The sequence below is a fragment of the Saccopteryx leptura genome, chromosome 3 (assembly GCF_036850995.1).
Source record: "Saccopteryx leptura isolate mSacLep1 chromosome 3, mSacLep1_pri_phased_curated, whole genome shotgun sequence".
Lineage (NCBI taxonomy): Eukaryota > Metazoa > Chordata > Mammalia > Chiroptera > Emballonuridae > Saccopteryx > Saccopteryx leptura.
The window spans coordinates 104,404,171-104,431,968 of record NC_089505.1 but is presented as its reverse complement, the minus strand read 5'-3'; the positions used below and the strand labels follow the sequence as shown (position 1 = coordinate 104,431,968).

The window sequence follows — 27,798 nt, the reverse complement described above, 5'->3', positions numbered from 1 at the left end:
TTCTGGAAACAGCGAAATCCGACATAAAGTACTTGGTAAGTAATTGTTATTATATGCTTTAACTTGCTGTAACTCTTCTTTATAAATTTTATAAAGTCAAGTTACTTTTCTACTTTATAAATCACCATTACTGTGGAACCGGTGGGCAGTTAGAAAATTTTACTACTAACAGATACAAAAGTGGGCAGTAGGTATAAAAAGGTTGACTACCCCTGCCTTAGTTGTCCATTGATTGCTTTCTCATATGTGCCTTGACCGTGGGCCTTCAGCAGACCGAGTAACCCCTTGCTCGAGCCAGTGACCTTGGGTCCAAGCTGGTGAGCTTTGCTCAAACCAGATGAGCCGCGCTCAAGCTGGCGACCTCCGGGTCTCCAACCTGGGTCTTCTGCATCCCAGTCTGACCCTCCTGGTCAGGCTTGATTTTGTTTTTTTATCTAGTTTGACAATTGTTTTTTAGAGTGGTTAGTTCATTTATTGGTAATGTTTTTACAGACATAGTTGGGCTTAGGTCTGCCATTTTGCTATTTACTTTCTATTTGTCTTGTTCTATGCATTCTTGACTTACTACAATCTACCTTAAGTTAGTACTTTTACTACTTGCTGAACAATGGAAGAATTTTACATTTTACCTCTACTTCTTTCTCTGTTATTGTCATATTTTTCTACAAAGACATAACAATAAACCAAAAAAAAATTACTGTTGTTGCTTTAACAAACAATATTATTTTATATTTCCTATATATTTGCTTTTTCAGGTACTCTCCATTTCTTTCTGCAATTCTGTGTCTAACTAGAATAATTTTATTTCATCATTTTTGAAGGATAATTGCACTGGGTATAGTATTTTCAGTTGGGAGCTGAGTTTTTTGTTTATTTCAGCACTATAAATGCCATTTGATTGGCTTTTCTTTATATATTTCATTCTTTAGATGCTTTCTATTTACATACAGCATAAATGATATAAATGGGATTCGTATCTTTTTTTTTTTTTAGCGCGAGAGAGGGACAGAGAGACAGAGAGGAAGGGAGAGAGATGAGAAGCATCAACTGTAGTTGCAGGACTTTTTTTTTTTTTTTTGTATTTTTCTGAAGCTGGAAACGGGGAGAGACAGTCAGACAGACTCCCGCATGCACCCGACTGGGATCCACCCGGCACGCCCACCAGGGGCGAGGCTCTGCCCACCAGGGGGCGATGCTCTACCCCTCCGGGGTGTCACTCTGCCGTGACCAGAGCCACTCTAGCGCCTGGGGCAGAGGCCAAGGAGCCATCCCCAGCGCCCGGGCCATCTTTGCTCCAATGGAGCCTTGGCTGCGGGAGGGGAAGAGAGAGACAGAGAGGAAGGAGGGGGGGGTGGAGAAGCAAATGGGCGCTTCTCCTATGTGCCCTGGCCGGGAATCGAACCCGGGTTCCCCGCACGCCAGGCCGACGCTCTACCCGCTGAGCCAACTGGCCAGGGCCAGGCCATTGACCTTGGGGCCTCAAACTTAGGTCTTTAGAATCCCAGGTTGATGCTGCTCTATCCACTGCGCCACTGCCTGGTCAGGCTCATATCGTATTTTTAAGATTTTATTCACTGATTTGAGAAACATCAACTCATAGTTGCTTCTTGCAGGTACCTTGACCAGGCAAGCCTAGGGTTTCAAACTGGTGACCTCAACATTTCAGGTTGATGCTTTATCCACTGCGCCACCCCAGGTCAAGCAGGATTCATATCTTTATGCTACTGGCTACTGATCAGCAGCCCTGCCATAGCTCACCTTTTTTTTTTTTTTTTTTTAGCAAGACAGAGAGAGACAGACAGACAATAAGGGAGAGATATGAGAAGCATCAACTTGAAATTGTGGCACTTCAGTTGTTCATTGATTGTTTCTCATATGTGCCTTGACTGGGGGGCTCCAGTCAAGCCAGTGACCCTCTGCTCAAGCTAGCAACCTTGGGATTCAAGCCAGAGACCATTGGGCTCAAGCCAGCGACCATGGGATCATGTTTATGATCCCACATTCAGGCCCGTGCCCCCGTGCTCAAGCTGGATGAGCCCGCACTTAAGATGGTCACCTCGGGGTTTTGAACCTGGGTCCCTCAGTCTCCCAGATCAATGCTCTACAACTGCACTACCACAAATCAAGCAAAAACAAATTTACATTTTGCAATGGGAAGTGGGAGCTTTCAAACCATCACAGTTAGTAAGTGAAGTGTGACATATATATATACACAATAAAACAATTATTTCTAAACAATAAGGTCCTATAAAAAATGAATTCTTTCCCACATGAATATCAGAGTTTGAAATAGTAAGCAAATTAAACTACTCAAGGATATATTTCTTTGATATTTGTAGTGACACATATTAAAGAGCAGAGATTTAGATTACCTAAACAACACTTTCTAGTCCTGCATTCTTTAAGTATACCACTCTTCTTTGCCATGAGTACAATCTTGTGCTAAAGGAGTTAGAAACCAAATTTAATGGTGATCTAAATTCACCAGGTGTAAACATTGCAGCTGTAGAATGAAGGATTTGAGTACGCATAAATCCTTGAGAGCAATGGTTAATTAGAGCTAACTAAAGTCACTAATCTCTGGAGCATTCTTGGATCCATTAAAACTGGTATACCAGCTCAGGTTTCTTATAATAAATTTTTGTCTGACAGGAATAAATTCAATTTTATCACTTAGAAAACTTCAACAGAAATGAGAAACTGGGCCTGACCAGGTGGTGGCACAGTAGATAGAGTGTCGGACTGGGATGCGAAGACCCAGATTCAAGACCCCAAGGTCGCCAGCTTGAGCGCAGGCTCATCTGGTTTGAGCAAAGCTCACCAGCTTGGACCCAAGGTCGCTGGCTTGAGCAAAGGGTTACTCGGTCTGCTGAAGGCCCACGGTCAAGGCACATATGAGAAAGCAATCAATGAACAACTAAGGTGTCGCAACGAAAAACTGATGATTGATGCTTCTCATCTCTCTCCGTTCCTATCTGTCTGTCCCTATCCATCTCTCTGTCTCTGTAAAAAAAAAAGAAAAAAATTAAAAAAAAGAGAAACATATAAATTTTACAACAAAAAGTATCTTCAAGTACCTAGAAACCATCTTCTTTTTAATCATACAATTATTACGTCAGAATTGTTTTATACTCATAAATAAAGGGCAGAAAGAGATGAGTCTAAAACTTGAGTTCATAAGCAAATTTGTACATCAATCACTTGTTCTCAACAATTCTGATTTCATGACCATCTCCTTCCCATTTCCAATTTGACAAGAAATACAGGCTTGCAGTCACATTTTGACATCCCACTGTTTGTTTAAACTAGTGATGAAATTTAAAATGGCTTATGGCCCTGTGCTTTCTGTGAGAATCCACACAAGGTAGTTTCCCTTCGACAGAAAACAGGGTGTAGGATGTTGTCTTTAGTTTTATGATTGTGTGTTCCAAAGAAAACACCTTTTACTTTGAGTCACGCAGCTGCAGGCCATTAGGAAAGCAAGTCACAGAGTTGGAGGTCTTGATGTTTTCTTGGAAGGGGGTGGAGGCTGGGAGAGGAAGATAACTAACCAAATTAGAATTCGGAGTTTCCAGTTTGAGTAGTAACCTGAAACTATGCCCTGGTATTTAAACTACTTACTCCCTTATTCAAGTTGTAGCACCTCACATTTCATAGGCTTGTTTCTTATATCATGTATTATGCAGAGTTCTAGTAGTTTCTTTCCTCAACGCCCAGGTTTTTCTGGCCAACATTTAATTCAAGTTGTTTAGTTCATGTTTAGTTGTTCCAGATGAATTTCTGGGGTGATTTTTAAAGTAAATATATAGTATTATTAAAATTTACTTAGCATTTTTCATCTTCAGATAAAATTTTCATTAACAATTTGCTGTAGATACACATTATACCTACTGTACCTCCTAGAGATAACGGATAAAACAGGGTTCAACAATAAGCCTAGGTCAAAGATAGTGTTCATTTTAAAATCCATATTACAACCAATTTTTTTTTTTTGAGAGACAGACAGACAGAAAGGGAAAGATGAGAAGAATCAATCAGCTTGTAGTTGCATCACTTTAGTTGTTCAGATTGCTTTGGATACATGCCTTGGGGCAGGGCACAGCTCAAACCGAGAACGTGACCCTTTGCTCAAGCCAGGGACCATGAGCTTCAAGCCAGTAACCTTTGGGCTCAAGCCAGTGAGTGACCTTGGGGTCATGTTGATGGTCCCACGCTCAAGCAGGCAACCTCAGGATTTTGAACCTGAGACCTCAGTGGCCCAGGTCGATGCGCTATCCACTGTGCCACTGCCAGTCAGACTACAACCAATTCTTTGTGTGTGTGTGTGTGACAGAGACAGAGAGAGACACAGAGAGGAACAAACAGGCAAAGACAGACAGGAAGGGGAAAAGATGAGAAGCATCAATTCTTCATTGTGGCACATTAGTTGTTCATCGATTGCTTTCTCATATGTGCCTTGACTGGGGGAGGGGGGTTAGAGCGGAGCGAGTGACCCCTTGCTCAAGCCAGTGACCTTAGGCTCAAGCTGGTGAGCCTTGCTCAAACCAAATGAGCCCGCGCTCAAGCCGACGACCTCAGGGTCTCAAAACTGGGTCCTCTGCGTCCCAGTCTGATGCTCTATCTAGTACGCTACCACCTGGTCAGGCTTCAACCAATTCTTTTTTTTTTTTTTTTTTTGTATTTTTCTGAAGCTGGAAACGGGGAGAGACAGTCAGATAGACTCCCGCATACGCCCAACTGGGATCCACCCGGCACGCCCACCAGGGGCGAGGCTCTGCCCACCAGGGGGCGATGCTCTGCCCCTCTGGGGCGTAGCTCTGCCGCGACCAGAGCCACTCTAGCGCCTGGGGCAGAGGCCAGGGAGCCATCCCCAGCGCCCGGGCCATCTTTGCTCCAATGGAGCCTCGGCTGCGGGAGGGGAAAAGAGACAGAGAGGAAGGAGGGGGGGTGGAGAAGCGAATGGGCGCTTCTCCTATGTGCCCTGGCCGGGAATCAAACCCGGGTCCCCCGCACGCCAGGCCAACGCTCTACCGCTGAGCCAACCGGCCAGGGCCTTCAACCAATTCTTAATCATCCATGTTGGAAGGCAAGGTAAGGAAGGCATAGACAATGGGAATTAATAGAAAACTTAGTTTTCAACATAGCCTTCTCTCCTCTCCTTCTCACTAGGTTTGGTAATAAGCAACAAAATTATTGGCTTTTAGTTCTACCTCTATTTCTTATACCCTATTGGGTTTTAAAATGTTTAAAGTGTAAAAAGGTCTCCCATTTTACTCAAACTTTTATTATAACCAGTTACTTATCTAAATTTTTTTTTTTTTTTTTTTTTTTTTTTACAGAGAGAGAGAGAGTCAGAGAGAGGGATAGATAGGGAAAGACCGACAGGAATGAAGAGAGATGAGAAGCATCAATTATTAGTTTTTCGTTGCGACACCTTAGTTGTTCACTGATTGCTTTCTCATATATGCCTTGACCGTGGGGCTACAGCAGACTGAGTAACCCCTTGCTGGAGCCAGAGACCTTGGGTCCAAGCTGGTGAGCTTTGCTCAAACCAGATGAGCCCACGCTCAAGCTGGCAACCTCAGGGTCTCGAACCTGGGTCCTCCGCATCCCAGTACAACGCTCTATCCACTGTGCCACTGCCTGGTCAGACTAAAATTTTTTAATCTGTAGTTTTGTGCAACAAGATACATACTCCATTATCTTTTATTTTTAAGTTTAAGGTGCATAGCATAATGACTTGATTTATAGATATTGTGTTTCATTCTCTTTATAATCTAATGGTTCTATTTATCTTTTATGCCCATCTAACTTATAGAAGATCTTGCTTTTTTACAAGCATTTTAACAGCATCAGAACTTTATAAATGGAGAACATTAATTTATGGTACTTATACTATTGTACTTACCCATTTTTTTCCTTCTAAAAAACAATTATTAAATTGGATTTAAGAAACTGTTTTTAGAAAAAAGGTTTAGAGGAAGCAAAAGCTGCCACTAATGAACAAAAATCAGGCTTTGCCTGGTGCAGACCCATGTATTCACTTGGAAGTACAGCACAGTTCTGACCTTTGAGAAATAGGAAGAAGTGGGCAAAGCACTTAAGAAGATAGGGAGAAGGTCTCTCTCTGTGTACTTGCAGGTACAATTAGGCCTGAGATTCAAATTCTGGGAAGATACAGTTTTCTGACCATGACTGCATCAAGAACTGATACTGCTTCACCCTTGGCAACTTAATATATCTGCTTTTTTTGATAAAAATTCCAGGTTGAGAGTAAGTTTTTATAGTGAAGTACCAGAATATATTTTCTCAAAAAAACAAAAACAAAACCTAAACTTTCCAAAGTTTATTTGCAAGCAGAAAGAGGGATACATTGCAGTGACAATAGGCTACTCAGAAAATCCAATGGAGCAGAAAGAGGGAACAATAATTTTTTATTGGTATTCCACATTTGAAAACAGAAAATTCTATAAGGTGTCCATGACCGACTCCTATACTATTGCTTCCTCCTCATTCCTGGATTTCATGCAGGAAGTATGCATACTCCTTTCTCAGAAGAAAGCATTTGTTAGACCTATATAGGTATGAGAAACGTCTCTGATTACTAAATAATGCCAAGTGTTTTCCTTTAAAGTCCTATGAAGTTTAATTATTTATTTATTTTGACAGAGACAGAGAGAGAGTCATAGAGAGAGACAGCTAGGGACAGATAGACAGGAAGGGAAAAAGATGAGAAGCATCAAATCTTTGTTTTGGCACCTTAGTTATTCAATGATTGCTTTCTCATATGTGCCTTGACTGGGGGGCTACAGCAGAGCAAGTGACCCCTTGCTCAAGCCAGAGACCTTGGGCTCAAGCCAGCAACCTTGGGCTTCAAGCCAGCAACCTTTGGGCTCAAGCCAGCGACCATGGGGTCATGTTTATGATCCCATGCTCAAGCCAGTGACTCCACATTCAAGCTGGTGAGCCCGTGCTCAAGCCAGAGAGCTCGGGGTTTTGAACCTGGGTCCTCCGTGTCCCAGTCCGATGCTCTATCCATTGCGCCACCACCTGGTCAAGCAAAGTCCTATGAGGTTTATTTTTAATCAACCCATCTATTACTTACTCCTATGTTAATACTGTTATTCAGCTACATTATATTTTTTATTTGTTTTTTTTCTTTAGAGAAAGGGAGAGAGAGAAAGGTAGATGAGAAGCATCAACTCATAGTTGCATCACTTTAGTTGTTCATTGACTGCTTCACATACATGTCTTGACTGGGGGAGCTCAAGCTGAGGCAGTGACCCCTTGCTCAAGCCAGTGACTTTGGGCTCAAACTAGCGGCTGTGGACTTCAAGCTAGAGATTTTGGGATCATGATAATGGTTCTGAACTCAAGCCGACCAGTCCACGCTCAAGCTGACAACCTCGAGGTTTTGAACTGGGGACCTCAGAGTTCTGGGTTAATGCTCTATCCACTGTGCCATCACTGGTCAGGCTACATTAAATTTTATAAATCTAGCAATCTCCTTACTAATTTTCCTCCAAATGATGATATATTTCTAAATCACCATTCCCAGTATTCCCATTATCATATACATGGGATTTCAGAGCACAATGAATCAAATGATGATGGATAAAGGAATGTAAGTAAGAGGAAATATTATACTACAGTAGCTTTTAAAACAATAAATTCCATGTAAAAGAAAAGTATAAAAAAGAGGCTAATTAATGAATTATGTGAAGAGTCAAAAAAGTAAAGAAAAAAGCTAGAGATGGGAAATGAAAACGCAAAGATAAGAAAGTTCCAGACCAAATGGTTGGGTAGAACTTATTAAAAGTCTTCGGTTTCGCCTGCACAGGCGGTGGCGCAGTGAATAGAGCACTGGACTGGGATGCAGAAGACCCAGGTTCAAAACCCCAAGGTCTCTGGCTTGAGCATGGAATCATGAACACGACCCCATGGTCGCTGGCTTGAGCCCAAAGGTTGCTGGATTAAGCAAGGGGTCACTCGCTCTGCTGTAGCCCCCGGTCAAGGCACATATGAGAAAGCAATCAGTAAACAACTAAGATGCTGCAAAAAAAAAAATCGATGCTTCTCATCTCTCTCCCTTTTTGTCTGTCTGTCTCTATCTGTCCCTCTCTCTGCCTCTGTCACACGCACACACAAAAAAAGTCTTTGGTCTCACCTGACCTGTGGTGGCACAGTGGATAAAGCATAGACCTGGAATGCTGAGGTCACCAGTTTGACCCTGTCAAGGCCTATACAAGAAGCAGCTGTTATGAGTTGATGCTTCCTGCTCTTCCCCTTCCCTGTTTCTGTCTTTCACTTCTCTCCAAAATCAATAAATAAAATCTTTAAAAATAAATAAAGAAAGCCTTTGGTCTTGTGCTTAATTTAAGGACATGTGCTAATTAGCTGTTGTTTTAACATGATGCAAAGTAAAGAAATCTAGGGAACAAAGAAACAGCTTTTATGTTGATCAGACACTGGGAAATATTATTTGAAAGTTTTATCTAAGTAAATCTACAGACTCTCATATGGGTATATTTAATTTAAAGTTAATTTTTATCTTTAAAAAAAGATTTTATTTATTGATTTTAGAGAGAGAGGAGAGAGGGGAGAGACAAGAGAGGAGAGAGACAGTGAGTGAGAGGTGGGGTAGGAGTGGGAAGCATCAACTTGTAGTAGCTGCTCCTTTGTGCCTTGACTCAGCAATTGCACCTGGGGTTTTGAACCAGCAACTTCAGCATTCCAGGTCAACACTTTATCCACTGTGCCACTACAGGTCAGGCAAGGTTAATATTTAAAGTATAAACTGCTGAGGATAACTACTTATTTACTTCCTTGAATGGAAAGCATAACATAAATTCCTAGTCAGCATTTGAATACTCAATGAATTCACCAGTTGTTAGAAAGATCCTATGGTAAAAACTCTAATTGGATACTGATATAACATCTCATAAATTTGTATATGAATCTCAGGCAATGGTTATTTGTTTGAAAGCAGGCTCTTATTGGTTAACAGCTCTGTACATCCATCATAAGTCAAGGGAGTCAAATAACTTAAATAAATTTATAAATATTTTGAATTTTTTCTTTTAATATTTAAAATTCTCAACTAAAAAGTAAACTTGGCCCTGCTGGTTGGCTCAATGGTAGAACATCAGCCCAGCGTGTGCAAGTCCCAGGTTCGATTCCCAGTCAGGGCACACAGGAGAAGCCCCCATCTGCTTCTCCACCCCTCCCCTCTCCTTCCTCTCTGTCTCTCTCTTCCTCTCCCGCAGCCAAGGCTCCACTGGAGCAAAGTTGGCCCTGACGCTAGAATGGCTCCTGGCCGCAATGGAGGAACGCCCCAGCTGGGTAGAGCATCGCCACCTGGTGGGCATGCCCGGTGGATCCCGGACAGGCGCATGCAGGAGTCTGACTCCCCGCTTCTAACTTTGGAAAATTGCAAAAAAAAAAGTAAACTTTTTTGTGTGTGATAGACATAGAGAGAGACAGATAGTGACAGACAGGCAGGTAGGAAGAGAGATGAGAAGCATCAATTCTTCGTTGTGGCTCTTAGTTTCCTTAGTTGTTCATTGATTGCTTTCTCATATGTGCCTTGATGGAGGGTGGGTGTTGCAGCAGCAGAGCAAGTGACCCCTTGCTCAAGCCAGTGCCCTTGGGCTCAAGCCAGCAATCCTGGGCTTCAAGCCAGTGACTTTGGGCTCAAGCCAGAGACTATAGGGTCATGTTTATGATCCCACGCTCAAGCCAGCGATCCCGCGCTCAAGCTGGTAAGCTCCTTCCTGCTTAAGCCGGATGAGCCCCTGCTCAACCTGCAACCTCCGGGCTTCAAACCTGGGTCCTCTGCATCCCAGTCTGACACTCTATCCACTGTGCCACTGACTGGTCAGGCCTAGAAAGTAAACTTCTTATGGATACAGATATGAGTTATATGTATATAGAGTCTACTAAAACATTCACAGTGCCTTGAAAATAATAAATCAATTCAATATATCTATTTAGTAACTTCTTTAAGATCACTTGGCTTGCCCAAAACTAGTAATATCAATTTTAAAGCTCAAAACTAACTACTACATTACAGGCGTAGAACCATAAATTATTTATGCCTTGATTTATTTGGACATTCATCCTTCCAAAGAATCTGGTAATACTTTTCAGATACCTTAACTATTAAAATGCTTTTTGAATTTCATTAAAAACTATGTTTGGTAAAAGCCTTTAAAACTACGGTATAAGCCCTCCAAGTAGTCAATGATAAGCCTGCATGACCAAGTCCTGATCTGCTTGAGAATACATCCTGAATTATAAATAATATAAACTGAGTCTGTCCGTGAAAGGAGCTTATATAGTGACCTAGAAATTATCTAGGTAATAGAAAATAAAACCACCAAATTAAATCTAGAAAGAACATAAAATTTTTAGTTAGGTACTTGAGTAATTTCTATTTTTTCTTTATAGATCTCTTATTTAGTGATATTGATAGAAAAAATGAGAATTTGATTCTCACTGTTTTTAGAAGCATAAGAAATATCAAACTACTCAGATGAAATTTTTTATCTAGTATATAGATGTTAGATGGGCATTCTTTTTTTTTTTTTTTTTTGTATTTTTCTGAAGCTGGAAACGGGGAGAGACAGTCAGACAGACTTCCGCATGCACCCGACCAGGATCCACCCGGCACGCCCACCAGGGGCGACGCTCTGCCCCTCCGGGGGTCGCTCTGCCGCGACCAGAGCCACTCTAGCGCCTGGGGCAGAGGCCAAGGAGCCATCCCCAGCGTCCGGGCCACCTTTGCTCCAATGGAGCCTTGGCTGCGGGAGGGGAAGAGAGAGACAGAGAGAAAGGAGGGGGGGGGTGGAGAAGCAATTGGGCGCTTCTCCTATGTGCCCTGGCCAGGAATCGAACCTGGGTCCCCCGTACGCCAGGCCGACGCTCTACCGCTGAGCCAACCAGCCAGGGCCTAGATGGGCATTCTTCATAAATATCACCACCCATCAAATTTATACCTATTTACCCATTTCTTGCTTTTCAAAGTCTTCTCATTTTCATCTCAGAGATAAATGCTTAGCATTATTTAGGTCCATATTATACTTGTTAATAAAGAATTAATCAATGGAGTAGAAATCATAAGAGAATTTAATGACCCCAAATTAATTTCGCTAAATTCTGGAGAGGTTACCTCAGAGCAAAGAAGCAAAATGTCATCCTAAGGGAATGTGGACATAGAGAAAGGGGTAAAAGGGAGTGGGATATATCTCTGTTTTAAATTTCATTTCTAAAGCTGGGTAGTGACCCCAGAGGGTTCTTTATATTTTTCTCTACATTTTTTTTCTATTTATAAATCATTTTATTTAAAAAAAAAAAGTGAGTTAGTGAATTGATATGCACCCAGCACTGGTAATCAAGGAAGGTAAAGTGAGTCAAGTCTTGACTTCAGTATTAAAAATCTGTTGCTGAATAACTCACTTAATGATCCATGTGCCTCAGAATCAGTAATACATGAAGAATACTTTGTAGAAATTTCATCTGGCAAGTTCTCAGGAGAAAACATGCCTTAAGAAACTAAACTACATTAAATCATGACTTTGGGAGTGTCACCTGTGTTCCCACACTTTCACACTTTTCTTTTTAAAGTCACCAATACTTTTCACTTCCGGGGGAAAAAAAGCCTAGGACTGAACATGTTTTCTGCTTTTGTAAGTCAATGAAAAAGTATAAGTCTTTAAAAAATAGATTAATGTCAAGAAATGATTCACAGGATTTCCCCTACTTTGCTTATATTTAATAACTGTTTAGTGAACATTCATTTAGAACTATTTTCCCCACCTTTTCCATCTTCAACTTATAAAATACCCCAGAAGTTTGGGAAAATCTGAGTCTTCAGTAACAATGGACTTATATTTCACTTAAAAACTTTGAAACTCTAAGCTACACTTAAAATGATCAGCCCGATCTCTAGCTATCTCTGAGATAATAACACTTCAAATGTAAAACACTGACTTCAGAAATGCTTATGCTGAAGTGTTGCCTCATGAGAACTGGAAACACCAGTATAATGGGAAAAGTCTGACACTTATTTGGAAATTGTAAAAATGACTCTAAAAAAATTAAGTCAATTCTTTAGAATAGTCTTGTTTAACAGTTCTAGTTCTGTACCTCATATATCTATCAATTGCCCAAGCCCTGCAAACTACTAGTAGAACCCCAATTTATCATAAATACGAGTTTCTGTAGCACTTATTTTCAGCAAAGGCAAGAAATTAACAAATAGTTTCCTAGCAATATTATGTATATAAAAAAGTAAAACAAAATTATGTGTCATAGATTAATATAACTATGTGAAAAATAACTGGTATTTTTTCATTCATTCTTTACAAAATTATAAATGTCCCAAAGTTATCAACATCAAAATCCTTACATTCAAATCCATACAAAATATTCTACTTCACCTGTAGATCTTCCTTGTCTGTCAAGATTTTATTTCTTTGCCTTTTATTACTCACCAATTGCATCTGGATTTACCGGTCTGGAGACATCAGCTTGCCCCATGATTATATTGTCTGATGTGTCTCACGACAACAAACTGTCCCGGACCAAAGCGAACTTTTCTTAAAAGATAAATCCACATAAGGAGGGGATGCACTCCTCTCTCAGTGTCACTGCCAAACATCAGGAAATGGCATGAGGTCAATCTGCTGGAGTTTCTCTTTCCCTGTATCCCGGCCTGGGTACTTGTGGTTGTTATAAATACGTCTTCACGCTGGCTCTCTTCACACAGGAATGCCTGTCATTCCAGGGTGCACACTGTGAAGAGTAGAAGTGCAGGAAGGGGAGGAGACTGCCAACCACATTCTAGCTGCTGAGCGGCACAGCCCTAAAAGTCCACACCTACTTTTCCTGACATTGAGCTTGGTTCCTGCTCTCTAGACTTTAGACACAAAACAAAGGGAACTTGCTTTAAGAGTCTGCCAAAGAAGAACTTGTACATTTAATCACACAAAAAACTATCCAGGTTATGTGTAGCAAGCTAATGGGGGCAGACATCCAAAGGTATGCTTTCGATATAGGCTTGCCTCAAAAGTATCAAACTGTTCTCACATTTCCCTGCTTGCTCTAAAAGTGTATTTCCTACCTGTGAGTGGCATACCCAAAGCAGGATGAGAACCACATAGTGGGAATTAATAACATTAGGAACATTATTTAAGGATTAAGTATACCTTTTCTAAAAATAAAAAGAAATATTTTTGAAAATTTTGTTTACTAGGATAGTAAAGTTGAAATAAATATTTGGAAGGTATTATACAATATTTCTCTTTTTGCTAAAGCTCAGTAACCACCATATGATCTTGGGGAATCCAAAAGAGTAGTCCCACATGCTAGGTATAATAAATACATGAAAATATCAGCTAAACACATGCAGCAACTGAAAGTCCAGCTTACATACTGCTTTTTCATTTTTGTTGAGATATAACTAATTTACATACAGGCAAATAAACATTAAGAATACAGCTTGATAAATTTTGTTTATATATATGTCTATGTAAGCTAATACTAAATTTTCTAAATATAAAAAAAGCCACACATAACAGAACTTACCAGTGTTTGACCACATATTCTGGACTATTTCACTAACACTTGAAGGTAAAATAGGGAACTAACAATTTGAACGTTATCTTAAGGAGTTTTACACTGGTTATTTCATTTAATTGTCACCATAACTAACCGTGTATTGTTAAGAATATATTATTTACCCTATTATCAGATAAGAAAACTAAGACTAGTGAGGTCAAATGCTGTGTCTTATGTCACCAAGTTTTTTTAAGTGCCGAAGCCCTAATAACCCTTCAACAAATGACAGCTACCCAAACACAGAACTTTTAGTTTAAATCTTTGTTTTCCAAACTGAAATCACAGAGAGATTTCTAATATCTTGACTTTTCTTTTGCCTCTCCTTAGCACTTTCTCATTTTCCCCATTATCTTATCCTCATTTTCTGCTTTGATACAGAAAAGAAAATAGCAAAAATAACAAATTAGAAAATGACAGTGCTAAGGCATCAGTAAGAAAAAAGGTATAGAAATATTCAATATGAAAGCAACATTTAATTGTAATACCAGTAGTAGTCAGAAAAACATTATGGAAAATACATTTTAAAAATACTCCAATGTAAGAATGTCCAATGCCTTCTAACACTGGCACTTATATTTATTAGCTTAAAACTGGAACTTATGTAAGAGCAGTTTCTACTACTGCAAAATGGAGAGGCCAAAGGCAGTAAATGCACTGCTCAGCATGCAGTAGGTGCCCAATGTATCAGTTACCATTGTCATCACCACCATCATTATGAAGATAATACATAATACTGCTTAAGAGGATGAGCTTTGAAGGCAATCGAAATTTAATTTCAGGTCTATCACTTGATGGTAACACCAGGCAAGTTACTTCACCTCTCTGAGCCTTTGTTTTCTGATTTGTAATAATTTTTACAAATTATTGTTTTAATTTGTAAAATACAATACAAAACAGTACAGAACTGCTATAGGGATGAAATGACATGAACATATAAAAATCTCTTTGTAAAAAAACAAACAACAACAAAAAAGTCCTTTGTAATGTGCCTGGCACATGAAAAGCTCAATAAATGCAAGCAGTAACTATCACAGTTCTTAAAAAAAACAAGAAAGAAAGAAAACAAGTCAAGAAAGGAGAGGTCAGGTCAAGAGCAGCCAGATACATGACAAAAAACTTAGTCATTACAAAGAGGTTATTAGTCAGAAACGGAAGAGGATGACATTTCTGTATCGTGAATCCAAAGAACAAATTGGAAGACACAGGACAAGGAGGAAGTCTGAATACAATCAAAGTTGATATAAAGAAACATCAAGCAGATGGAAGAGTCCAGATAAAAGTATTACCGTCAATAAGTTTAAATCAGGCACATTACACACACACACTCACCCACCTACCCAGAAACAGTTCTATAGAATCTATGCTGACAGGACCACACAAGAATAGAACAGATAGATTTATGGGTCCTGGTATAGCCACTGTTTACCATCTGCCAATTTAAATGCCCATCTTGGCTTGGCTCACGGCTGATTTTAGGTCATTGTGAAGCTGGCAATAAAACTTTTTCTTTTTTTAAAAGATTTTATTTATTCATTTTAGAGAGGGGGGAGAGAGAGAATAAGAGAAAGAGAGAAAGAGAGAGAGAGAGAGAGAGAGAGAAAGAGAAGGGAGGAGAGGCAAGAAGCATCAGCTCCCATATGTGCCTTGACCAGGCAAGCCCAGATTTTGAACCCATGATCTCAGCATTCCAGGTCAACACTTTATTCATTGCGCCACCAGTAAGGCAATAAAACTTAAAGATAAGAAAAATGACAAGATTCTTAGTGATCATCTGGCTCAATCTCCTACTCCATACAGAAAAAGGTCAAAAGGTTAAATGCCTTGGTCAGAGCCAGGACTAAAACCCAAGTCTCTCAATTCTAACCCCAGGACTCACTTCAGCTCTTGAATAAATGGTCAAGAAAATACTTACTTCCTGCCCTGACTGGTTGGCTCAGTGGTAATGTCGGCCTGGCATGCAGGAGTCCCAGGTTCGATTCCCGGCCAGGGCACACAGGAGAAGCACCCATCTGCTTCTCCACCCCTTCCCCTCTCCTTCCTCTCTGTCTCTCTCTTCCTCTCCCGCAGCCGAGGCTCCAATGGAGCAAAGTTGGCCCGGGCGCTGAGGATGGCTTTGTGGCCTCTGCCTCAGGCGCTAGAATGGCTCTGGTTGCAACAGACCAACGACCCAGATGGGTAGAGCATCACCCCCTGGTGGGCGTGCTGGGTGGATCCCGGTCAGGGGCATGCGGGAGTCTGTCTGACTGCCTCCCCGTTTCCAACTTCAGAAAAAAAAAGAAAAAAAAAAGAAAAGAAAATACTTACTTCTAAAGATATATTCATTTCCCAAGGAAGTCCGTATCTATAAGAAATCTCTCAGAAATGCTAATTCTGCTGCCTATGTACCAAGTCAATAAATGTTCCTCTACCAACAATATTTACTTTGTGCCAACTCGTAAAAGCAGGTAAGCAGAGAGGAGGAGAGATATTGGCCCATTAATGGCTTTAAAATTTAACAATCAAAACCATGCATTCATTCTATGCATTATAATTCAGAAATGCAAAGGGAAGTCTCCCTTTAACTTTATAAGTACATACACAACTATTATTGTTTTTAAAGAGTTTACATTAGAGTTTAATTGAGCCAAACAAAGCTCAGAAGCAAGATCTCAACAGACTGAGAAAAATGCTTCCATATACAACTATTCTAAATTGTCACATAATAAAACATACTCCTTTTAGAGTACTTTTCCTAACAGCTTATTGGTTCAAGAAATGGGGGAGGTAACAGATAAAAATTTATGAATCTCTTCCTATTTTATTTAAGGAAAGAGAAAAGCAAGGTCTTATAAAAATAAAAGTTAAGCCTGACCTGTGGTGGCGCAGTGGATGGAGCCTCGACCTGGAACGCTGAGGTCGCCGGTTCAAAACCCTGGGCTTGCCTGGTCAAGGCACATATGGGAGTTGATGCTTCCTGCTCCTCCCTCCCCCCCTCCTCTCTCACTCTCTCTCCTCTCTAAAAAAAAAAATAAAATAAAATAAAAAAATAAATAAAAGTTAACAGGTAAAGGAATCTAAGCCATAACTTAGATTTTTTTTTTTTTTTTTTAAATTTTATTTGTTCGTTATAGAGAGGGGAGAGAGAGAGAAGGGGGGAGGAGCAGAAAGCATCAACTCCCATATGTGCTTTGACCAGGCAAGCCCAGGGTTTTGAACCGGCAACCTCAGCGTTTCCAGGTTGACGCCATAGCTTAGATTTAGACAGCACTTGAAACCCTCTACTCAGAGCCTCGTTTTATTAAAGAACTGTTTCTAAACACTGCATATAACCTATGAATAGGTGAGCATTCAGAATCTCTTTTTTAAAGTAAGGTGCATCCACTGATATTTTGTATTTTATTTATTGATTTTACAGAGAAAGGAGAAGCGATGGGAAATGAGAAGTATCAACTCATAGCTGCTTCACTTTAGTTGTTCATTTATTGCTTGTCATATGTGCCTTGACTGGGCAAGCCCAGGGTTTTGAACCGGCAACCTCAGCATTCTAGGTCGAAGCTTTATCCACGTGCAGTGGCTGAATTGTTGACCTGGAATGCTGAGGTCGCAGGTCTGAAAACCCAGGCTTGCATGGTCAAAGCACATATGAGAAGCAACTACTATGAGTTGATGCTTCCTGCTAATCACACCCACCCTTCTCTCTCTCCTTTCTCTAAAATAAAATAACAAAAAAACCTCTTCAGTGTCTCATCTATTAGCATAAATTGTTCCCTTGGCCTGAAATTTCTTTCCCAGATCCATCTAAGGAAATTCCTACTTCTTCTTTAAGAAATAACTGGGTAGTTCAGTTGGTTAGTGTCCTCCGGATACACCAAGGTTGCAGGTTTAATCCCCACTCAGGGCACATACAAGAATCAACCAATGATGCATAAGCAAGTGGAATAATATATCAGTATTTCTCTCTTCCTCTAAAATCAGATCAATAAATTAAGTAAAATTTTTTAAAAACTGGCTCTCCTGGCAGGTGGTGGTAGTACAGTGAATATTGTGTCAACCTGAAACGCTGAGGTGGCCGGTTCAAAATCCTGGGCTTGTCCGGTCAAGGCACATACAACATGCAACAAGCAAGCAATGAACACCTAAAGTAAAGCAACTAGGAGTTCATACTTCTCAGTTCCCCCTCTGCAAAAACCTATAAAAATTTAAAACTTTTATTTATTGATTTCAGCAAGAGAGAAAGGGAAAGGGAGAGGAAGAGAAAGAGAGACAGACAGACAGAACATCAAGCTGTCCCTGCATGTGTCTGATCAGGGATAGAACCAGCAACCTCTGTGCCTCAGAACGATGCTCCAAACAAGCAAGCTATCTGGCCAGGGCAATAAAATCTTTTTTCCCCCCCTAATGATTTTTTAAATTTTTATTTATTTTAGAGAGGATAGAGAGAGAGAGAAGGGAAGAGGAGAAAGAAGCATCAATTCCTGTGTGTGACTTGGCCAGGCAAGCCCCAGCGACCTCAGCACTCCAGGTCGACACTTTATCCACTGTGCCACCACAGGTCAGGCCAATAAAATCCTAAAAAAAAAAAACTAGCTCAAATGTTGCTTCCATTATTATGTCTTTCCTAAATCACTCAAGTAGAATTCCAATAAACATTTACTGATCACTGGTTATGTGCCCGGCAACACGGTGCTAAAAACAACAGTTTCTGCCCTTAACAAAATTATAGTCCAAATAAATAGGATCATAATAGAGTATAATGGGTACTTAGGTATTATGCCAACACATATTGCTGGGGTTTGGGTGTCTAGCTTTGTCCTGAGAGATCAGAGAAAATATCTTGAAAGAAGTGAAATCTAAACTGAGTCAGTCACAGAAGGGATGACAGAGGTGATAAAAAGGAACAATCATCAAGATAAAAGATTGGAGAGGTAAAAAGCTGGTCATTACTGATTATATTGGACATATCACCCTGAATTACAATGATCTTCAGACTTTTATAAAAGGCTACAAATATCTCCTGAGCAGGAACCATGATGTATTATTTATCTTTCAACCCTCAATATTTGGCACAATTGAGTGCACAGTGAACATGCAACAAATATTAACCTTGAGTAGAAGGGAAGAAATAGCATTCCTCAATTTCAAACTTTGCTCACAACCTCTAGTAACAAAAGACAAGGTGAAAAGTGCTACAGATGGAGGCTGGAAGAGATGTAGAGACCGTAGACTAGTCCCGTGATGGTGAACCTAAGACACGCGTGTCAGCACTGACATGCGTAGCCATTTTTGATGACACGTGGCTGCATGCGGCCGCATACCAGAGAAGTATGTGGCCACATGCCGAGAAGGACGTTGCTGTAGTGTAGACACTCTGTGCCGGAGGTCTGTAGGCCAAAATAACAGAACTCTGGCACAGAGCAACTAGTTCTGGGACTTCGGTTAGGCCATCTTTGACCTCACTTCCAGCGAACAGAGCAGGGAGCAGCGGAATGCCATGGGGGACGCATCTCTGGGGGCCCTGTGATCACCATTACCAGCAACCACATGACCACAGCAACCATCATCCAATCTACTGTTCTGGGGTGTCGTGGATTTCTAATTGACCATCATTACTGAGATAAGTGAGGGGGAAGCTGGGAGAGGTGAGGGCCTGTGCTATGGGTGCCGCTTGCTGCCATTAGAAATAGCGGCAGCCATCTTAATTTACATAAGATGCAACTTGCAGAATTTCAAGACAGCAGCATCTGGGCTCAGGTGTTTGTTGACTTGAGGTCAAAGCTTGAGAATCTGGAAAGGTGCCACTTGTAAAATCAAGAGGAGTGTCACTATGAACAGGAAATTTGGAGTGCCTGGAACCGATTACCAGACACTTTTAGCATCCTAAAAAACACAGCAATTGCTTTACTCACAATTTTTCCCTCTACGTACTTTTGTGAGACCTTATTCTCAGCGTTAAATAATATCAAAACCAACAAAAGAAACAGATGGACAGATGAAGTTAGTAGTGCTTGCTTGGGCTTGAAGTGTACAAAATACCAACCTTCAATTGAAGATTTAGCCAATAAAATTCAGCAACAAAAAAGTCACTAATAGGCAGGTTAGTTAAAGAATTCCCCCTCTCCCTCACTTATCTTAGTTCACGGCACCCCACACAAGCTAAATAATATCAAGGCCAACAAAAGAAACCGACTGACAGATGAACAAAGAAGTCACTAAGCAGGTAAGTTAAATAATTAGTTTTTGGTTTATTAAATACAGTTATATATTATAATTATACATTTTTGTTATTAAAACTATAAATATCGCAAAATTATGGGGTTTTTTCTCGAAGTGACACACCACCCGAGTTATGCTCGTTTTTTTGGCGAATTTTGTCACACCAAGCTCAAAAGATTGCCCATCACTGGACTAGTCTATCATTCCAAACAATCCTGAGATTGCTGTGAAATCTCACTTTAATTGGGGGAAAATGTCATGCTCATGATTGTTTTTGAGAATTCACTGCTTTGCAATCTCGCTTAGGGAGAGAGAGAGAAAAAGAGTGGGTGAGAGAGAGAGAGAAAGACAGGGACAGAGAGATGAGAACTATCAATTCAGAGCTGTGGCACCTTAGTTGTTCATTAATTGCTTTCTCATATGTACCTTGACCAGGGGCTCCAGCTGAGCCAGTGACCTCTTGTTCAAATCAGTTACTTCAGGCTTCAAGCCAGCAACCATGGAGTCATGTCTATGATCCTACGCTCAAGCTGGCGATCCTATGCTCAAGCTGGTGACCTTGGGATTTCAAACCTGGGTCCTCAGTATCCTGGGCCGACATTCTATCTACTGTGCCACCACCTGGTCAGGCTAATACAGTAATAATAATAGGGCCTGGCCGGTTGGCTCAGCGGTAGAGCGTCGGCCTGGCATGCAGAAGTCCCGGGTTCAATTCCCAGCCAGGGCACACAGGAGACACACCCATCTGCTTCTCCACCCTTCTCCCTCCTCTCTCTCTCTCTTTCTCTCTCTCTTCCCATCCCGCAGCCAAGGCTCCATGGGAGCAAAGTTGGCCCGCGCACTGAGGATGGCTTCATGGCCTCTGCCTCAGATACTAGAATGGCTCCGGCGGCAACGGAGCAACGCCCCAGATGGGCAGAGCATCTCCCTCTGGTAAGCATGCCAGGTGGATCCCAGTCAGGCACATGCAGGAGTCTCTCTGACTGCCAGCCCGCCTTCTCACTTCGGAAAAATATAATAATAATAATAATAATAATAATAATACAAGAATAAACTTTCACATATTCACAACTGCAAACCTACTTTTGCCCCACCTTGTATTTTGCTCCCTCTCATCCCACTTAGGTTCTTTTCTTTTTTTGGATTTGAGAGGAAGGAAAGGAAAGGAAAGAGAGGGAGGAAGTAACAGAGGGAGAGAAGAGGAGAAGCATCAACTTGTTGTTGTGCACTCATTGATTACTTTTCGTATGTGCCCTGATTGGGGATCATACACATGACCTCGGTGCGCCGGGACAATGCACTATCCACTGTACAACTTTGCCAGGGTCCCATTTAGATTCTCTCTTTTGACAGAGACAGAGTCAGAGTCAGAGAGAGGGACAGATAGGAACAGACAGAGAGAGAGATGAGAAGTATCAATTCTTGGTTGTGGCACCTTTGCTGTTCATTGACTGCTTTTTCATCTGTGCCTTGACCAGGGGGCTACAGCAGAGTGAGTGACCTCTTGCTCAAGCCAGCGACCTTAGGCTCAAGTCAGTGACCATGGGATCATGTCTATGACCCCACACTCAAGTCAGCGACCCTGCACACAAGCTGGTGAGCCTGTGCTCAAGCCAGATGAGCCCGTGCTCAAGCCAGATGAGCCCGTGCTCTAACCGGCAACCTCAGGGTTTCGAACCTGGGTCCTCCGCATTCCAGTCTGATGTTCTATCCACTGTACCACCGCCTGGTCAGGTCCCATTTAGATTCTTTATATAAACGAATCTCCCCCTACCCCTGCCAAATGTTTAAGCCCTGCCAAATGTTTAAGTTTACACACCAGTTTTAGTTTAAACACCACAGTTCTTTAAGAAAAATGGGAAGTTCTGACATGCCTATATGCCACAGAGACTATATACATATATGGCAGGCATGAAGTAATGTGTATGTTTGCAAGACTACAATATGATGGTCTGTGTTTATGGAAGAAACAACTGAAATTATGCTGGCAGAACTGCTTTCAGGTCCATGGAATGAGAGAACTTCGGCTAGGAAACTGGCACTGCCTTTTTACTTTCTCTTAAAAGTTTTTGTTTTGAAGACAGGAAGTTCTTATGAATGCCCTAGAGGTCAGGAGATGCTTCTGGAACTGAGAAGAGCATTATAAGAAATCAAATTAAACAGGAAAGTTTCAGTTAAAGACAAAAGGGTTTTTCTATGGCTGGTTGGGTTAAAGATTTGGGAGGTTCCTTGGAGTACAGTAGACTAAGTGGGAAAGGTAGGCCTAGATGAAAGTGAGAATTAGCTGGCAATGAGAGGATGTGAAAAACACACTTGAGCAAAAAGATTCATAGGTTGTGGGGATGAGAGAAAAAGGGAGGTGAGAGGAAGATATAAATAACATCGATGGAATTTCAAACCACTATGTGACACTGGGCAGCTGAATCAAATAATTGCCAAGCTCCCTTCTGGTTCTAAAATTCTATGGCAGAGCCAAACCAATAATTTAATCAGTTCAGTGTTGTGTTTCAAATAATGGCTCCAAGAAGTATTTCATTATGGAAAAGAGAAGTGGTCATGGTAGACTTTAAAAAACTAATCTAACTCAATACTTGTCATATAATGCTAAATAGGTGTTTAATGAATTGGATCATTATCAGGAAACCACAAGCCTCATTTATTCATTCCACAAATATTTCCTAAGCACCTCTAGTGTATCAGGTATTGTTCCAGTGTTGGGAACACAGCAAATGACTACAATAAGGAAAAAAATCCATGCTTTCTTTCTAGTATGTTAGATGGTGATAAGTACTATAGAAAAATATTTTTCAGGAAAGGGAAACAGGGTGGCTAGGAGAGAAAGTGATAAATTATAATTATGTGAGCAGAAGGGCCTCACTGAGAAGATGCCTATATATAAAGACCTGAAGTAAATAACAAACTCAGTTAACTTTCTCTGTCTTCCTAATATTATATAGTTCCTTCAGTTCTAACTGATGCAAAATAAAAGTGACATTTCCAAATGTACTGAAAATAAATATTATTTTAATAACATGGTTATCATATGTGCTGCTCAATTCTCAAATATCTGATGGTCAGTACAGTCCAATACTATGATCACTAGCTACATATGATTATTTACATTCATATTAACATTTAATATGTGTATATTAAATACAATGTGGAATTTGATTTCTCAGTTGTGCTAGCCACATTCAGGTGCTCAGGTGCTCAAAAGCTACACTGGACAATACGAATGTAGAACATTTCCATACTGCAAAAAGTTCTTTTGGACATGCTGAGCCTAAAAAAATTTTAAAGCACACGGAAGTCTTTCAATAATAACAAAGCAGAGTATTTCAAAGCACCAACTCCACATTTCATCAGCATGTGGTATCTATTTTCCATGGCACCAACTATAGAACACCTATTCCTAACAGCAGTATACTCTGAAGGAACTTTGGCATTTAAAAAAAAAGTTTCCTTTTATTCAGTACAAACTGCTAAGCTATTTATACTCTTTCTTTAGTAACTGACTTACTACTTCTTTATCTACCAACACTCAGTTAAAGTCTTTGACTATTAATAACAATTCAAAGTCTAAGATCTTTTGAGAATTATATCTATGTACTATCAATCGAACAACTGCTACTTACTGGCCATCCATTTAATAATATTCATTCTACTCTAAACTACTTTTTCACTAGCCGAAAGTAGATATTTTACATAGTTACAGTGAAAGTAACTGAACAGACTTAATCTTAAAGGAAACATACTTTATCACATGACATTCATAAAAATTCAATCCCAACTGGCCTCTATTAAGGAACCAGGTGGTATCAAAGATGTATAGAAACTAAGCAGTCAGAAATCAAATAATGTTCCCCAGTAAAGTGGCATTCATTGCTGGTGACTCAGAGAGATGACTATTAGCCACTGCCATTTCTCTCCTTCCTCCTCTCTTTCATAACTCTAACTCATCAGGCCCTTGATTTCATATTAAGTGAGAAAGAAATAAAAATATGACCAACACAGCCACATATCCAGTGGCAATACAATAAATTTCTATTCAGAAATTTCTAACAGGAATCTTCTTAATCATTTTTTCCCAGTGTATGTGCAGAAACATATAACCATCTTCTACTAGATATAAAAATCTCAGATGAACACCTGTTTATACAATGAGTCAACAGTAAATCCTGCAAAAGAAGCAAGAATGACTACATGAAGGGTGTTTCTACCAAACTTGCTCTAGCCAGTAATGCTAATGCACTTCATTCTTTGTTTTCCATGCATGAAATATGCATCCCTACAGTACCATTCCCTCCCCTCAAAACCCTCCCTCTTTAACACCTAGGAATAATGAAGCACAGGGGAAAAAAGTTATGTATATAATTCCCAAATTCGAAGAGAAATTACGTTTTGGATTACATATACCTTTGCTTCTATATCTTGTTTTAAAAACTGTAAGAGTGAAAACATTTACACTTTAGGAAACTAATCTGGTGAGGTATGAGAAAACATGGACAACTTGCCTTTGCTCACTAGTCTATGCTAAAGCCAACTGGTTCAACCCTAGTTACCCTTTTCCGAAAAGCTCATCTTTATTAGTGCTACTGGGACTCTAAAACAGCAGTCACCAAATAAAACCCTTTAAGATGTCAATTTTTTGGCCCTGGCCGGTTGGCTCAGCGGTGGAGCGTCGGCCTGGCGTGCGGGGGACCAGGGTTCGATTCCCAGCCAGGGCGCATAGGAGGGGCGCCCATTTGCTTTTCCACCCCCACCCCTCCTTCCTCTCTGTCTCTCTCTTCCCCTCCCGCAGCCAAGGCTCCATTGGAGCAAAGATGGCCTGGGCGCTGGGATGGCTCCTTGGCCTCTGCCCCGGGCGCTGGAGTGGCTCTGGTCGCGGCAGAGCGACGCCCCCTGGTGGGCGGAGCGTTGCCCCTGGTGGGCGTGCCGGGTGGATCCCGGTCGGGCGCATGCGGGAGTCTGTCTGGTTGTCTCTCCCCGTTTCCAGCTTCAGAAAAAATACAAAAAAAAAAAAAAAAAGTAAAAATTTTTTTCAGCCTAAAAATAATTTCTTTTATTGAAAAAGCCCTAAATTAAACTATCCAATTAACTATTAAACACTATACCCACACTCACTTTGTCTCCAGGCCTACACATCAAAAGCCTCCAGAATACTCCCTATCCTAAAATCCAAGGAAGAGCTGACTACCAGTTTCCTGTATTAATTTGAAAAGAAAAAAATAAATAAAGGGCTGAAATGATTCTTCTGGGATTCATTCACTTGGGGAAAAAAAGTATTCTATATCTTAAACAATTTTCTAATCTTCCTGCTCTGTCTGACCAGGTGGTGGCGCAGTGGATAGCATGTTGGACTGAGATGCAGAAGATCCAGGTTTGAAACTCCGAGGTTGCCCGCTTGAGCACGGGCTCATCCAGCTTGAGCACGGGCTCACCTGTTTGAGTGTGGGGTCACTGGCTTGAGTGTGGGATCACAAACATGACCCCAAGGTCTCTGGCTTGAGTAATGGGGGTTACTCATTCTGCTGTAGCCCCATGGTCAAGGCACATATGAGAAAGCAATCAATGAACAATTAAGGAACCGCAACAAAGAATTGATGCTTCCCATCTCTCTGTCTCTCTGTCTCTCTCTCTCACACACACACACACACACACACACACACACACACCTTCCTGGTCTGACAAAAGGTTTGTGGAAGACAGCTTTCAAATTTGACATCTTCCTGTGTGTGCGTGGAGCAGAAATAATTACTTTCAACCTGCCTCCATTTTTGTCCCTTTCTAATCTATTCTCCACAGTGTTCCACAGTAATCTTTTTATTTTTATTTTTTTAAGAGAGAGAGAAAGGAAGGGAGGGAATAAGGGAGGAGAGAGAGATGAGAAGCATCAACTTTGGTTGTGTCACTTTAGTTGTTCACTGATTGCTTCTCATACGTGCCTTGGCGGGGTAGGGGGAACTCAAGCTAAAACCAGTTAACTTGGGCTTCAAGGCAGAGACCATGGAATCATGTCAATACTCCCATGCTCAAGCTGGCAACCTCAGGGTTTCGAACCTTGGACCTCAGCATCCCAGGTTGACACTATCTACTGAGCCACACCGGTCAGGCCACAGTGATCTTTGTAACACAAATTTAACAGTATTCTTCACATCTAACAAAAAAAATCCTTCAAGACTTGACCCAATGCCTACCTTTCTATCTAGGCTCTTCTCTCACCACTCTCCCATACCTGCTGTTTAGACTCAGAACTTATCTTTTGTCCTATTAATACCACTTGGAATTCCTACACGGTAATATATTTGCCCAGCACTATCAACCTATTCATATGCTGTTCTAGCTGCTTGAAATATCCTCTCCCTCCCTGCATTTCTCAGTGTGGCTAAATTGTGCTCCTTCAAAATTTATTTTAGGTGTCACTTGCTCTAGGTAGCCTTCTTCTTCTTCTTTTTAAAAATTGTATTTATTGATTTTTTTGAAGAAAAGAGGGAGAGAGAGAGAAAAGCAGGGGGGTGAGAGAAGCAAGAAGAAGCACCACCTCACAGTAGTTGTTTCTTATATGTGCCTTGACCCAGCAAGCCCAGGGTTTTGAACCAGCAACCCTAGCATTTCAGGTCGACACTCTATCCACTGTGCCACCACAAGCCAGGCAAAACTTTTTTATAAAAAAATAGCTCTGCTTTTCTTCTACTTTCTGAGAGAAACACAAGGACTAGAGTAGCACTACCAGTTTTTAATCTCTCAAAGCTAATTCCTGGTCTCTGCTCTTTCTCCCCTTCATTCCTATTTCTTGGTTTCCCATAATTTCACCAAGTGATAAGTTTCCACTAGAAAAATTGGAACATAAAGATAGTAAAATAATACTAAATTCAAAATTATCTATTCTTTTACATATGAACATCTCTAACAAAAGATATAATGAAAAAGAAGGCCAAAACTTAGAAAAAATAAATTAATCTCAATTTCCCATGCATTTCTTCTCTCCATTCTCTATGAGTAACAGCTAACACTAACTGAGCATGTATTATAATGCCAGGAATTACTGTTTCACATGCATTAACTTATCAAATTCTTATCACAAATCTATAAGAAGGGTACCATTTATTATCGTACTTAATTGATGAGGAAACTGAGTCACACAGGAGTAAACTTGTCCAAGGAGTCAGAGCTAGTAAATGGCAAAGGTAGGGTACATAATCTAAGTCATCTGGATGTGAATCTCCATTTCTAACTACTACACTATCGACCTAAATACACATTGGATTCATACAACACTTCTTAGATGTTTAGATAAGGATTTTTTTTTAATGTTTATTTTACTGATTTTAGAGAAAGGAAGGGCGAGAGGGAGAGACAGGAACATCGACCTGTTCCTGTATGTGCTCTGACTGGGGATCGAACTGGCAACCTCTGTGCCGTGGAACAGTGCTCTAACCAATGAAACTATCTGGCCAGGGGATAAGAACATTTATTTTTAACCTTATAAAAACTCTAGGAGGTATCACTTTAACAAAAGCAAAATTTAGTCTGACCAGGCGGTGGCACAGTGGATAGAGCATTGGCCTGACCTGGGATGCAGAGGACCCAGGTTCGAAACCCCAAGGTTGCCAGCTTGAGCGCAGGCTCATCCAGCTTGAGCATGGGATCATAGACATGACCCCAAGGTCGCTGGCTTGAGCCCAAAGATTGCTGGCTTGAAGCCCAAGGTCACTGGCTTGAGCAAGGAGTCACTGGCTCAGCTGGAGCCCTCCAGTCAAGGCACATATGAATAAGCAACCAATGAACAACAAAGATACCACAATGAAGAACTAATTCTTCTCATCTCTCTCCCTTCCTGTCTGTTTGTCCCTATCTGTCCCTCTCTCACTAAAAAAAAAAAGCCAAAATTCAGATACAAGCAGTTAAATTGCCAAAAATGACAATGTAAATATAAAAAAACGAATGTTTATTCTCTTGGCTCACCCCTGATTATTTCTAGTATGA

The 27,798-nt window shown here is 40.8% G+C and overlaps 1 protein-coding gene and 1 long non-coding RNA gene across 5 annotated transcripts in view; both read right to left on the bottom strand.

The window, feature by feature from the left end:
* LOC136399856 (uncharacterized) overlaps positions 1 to 27,798 on the bottom strand; it is a 194,104-nt gene that overhangs the window by 60,766 nt on the left and 105,540 nt on the right. The gene's annotated exons all lie outside the window — the stretch shown is intronic.
* Positions 1 to 27,798, bottom strand: part of PHACTR4 (phosphatase and actin regulator 4) — a 105,207-nt gene that overhangs the window by 44,746 nt on the left and 32,663 nt on the right. Inside the window, exon 3 of one of the 4 annotated variants that reach the window (XM_066375604.1) lies at positions 12,495 to 12,795. The exons of the other annotated variants lie outside the window; for them this stretch is intronic. Coding sequence (XP_066231701.1) covers positions 12,495 to 12,540 — 46 coding nt within the window. The 5' untranslated portion in view covers positions 12,541 to 12,795. The remainder of the gene's footprint in view (positions 1 to 12,494; positions 12,796 to 27,798) is intronic. 4 annotated transcript variants of the gene reach the window in all.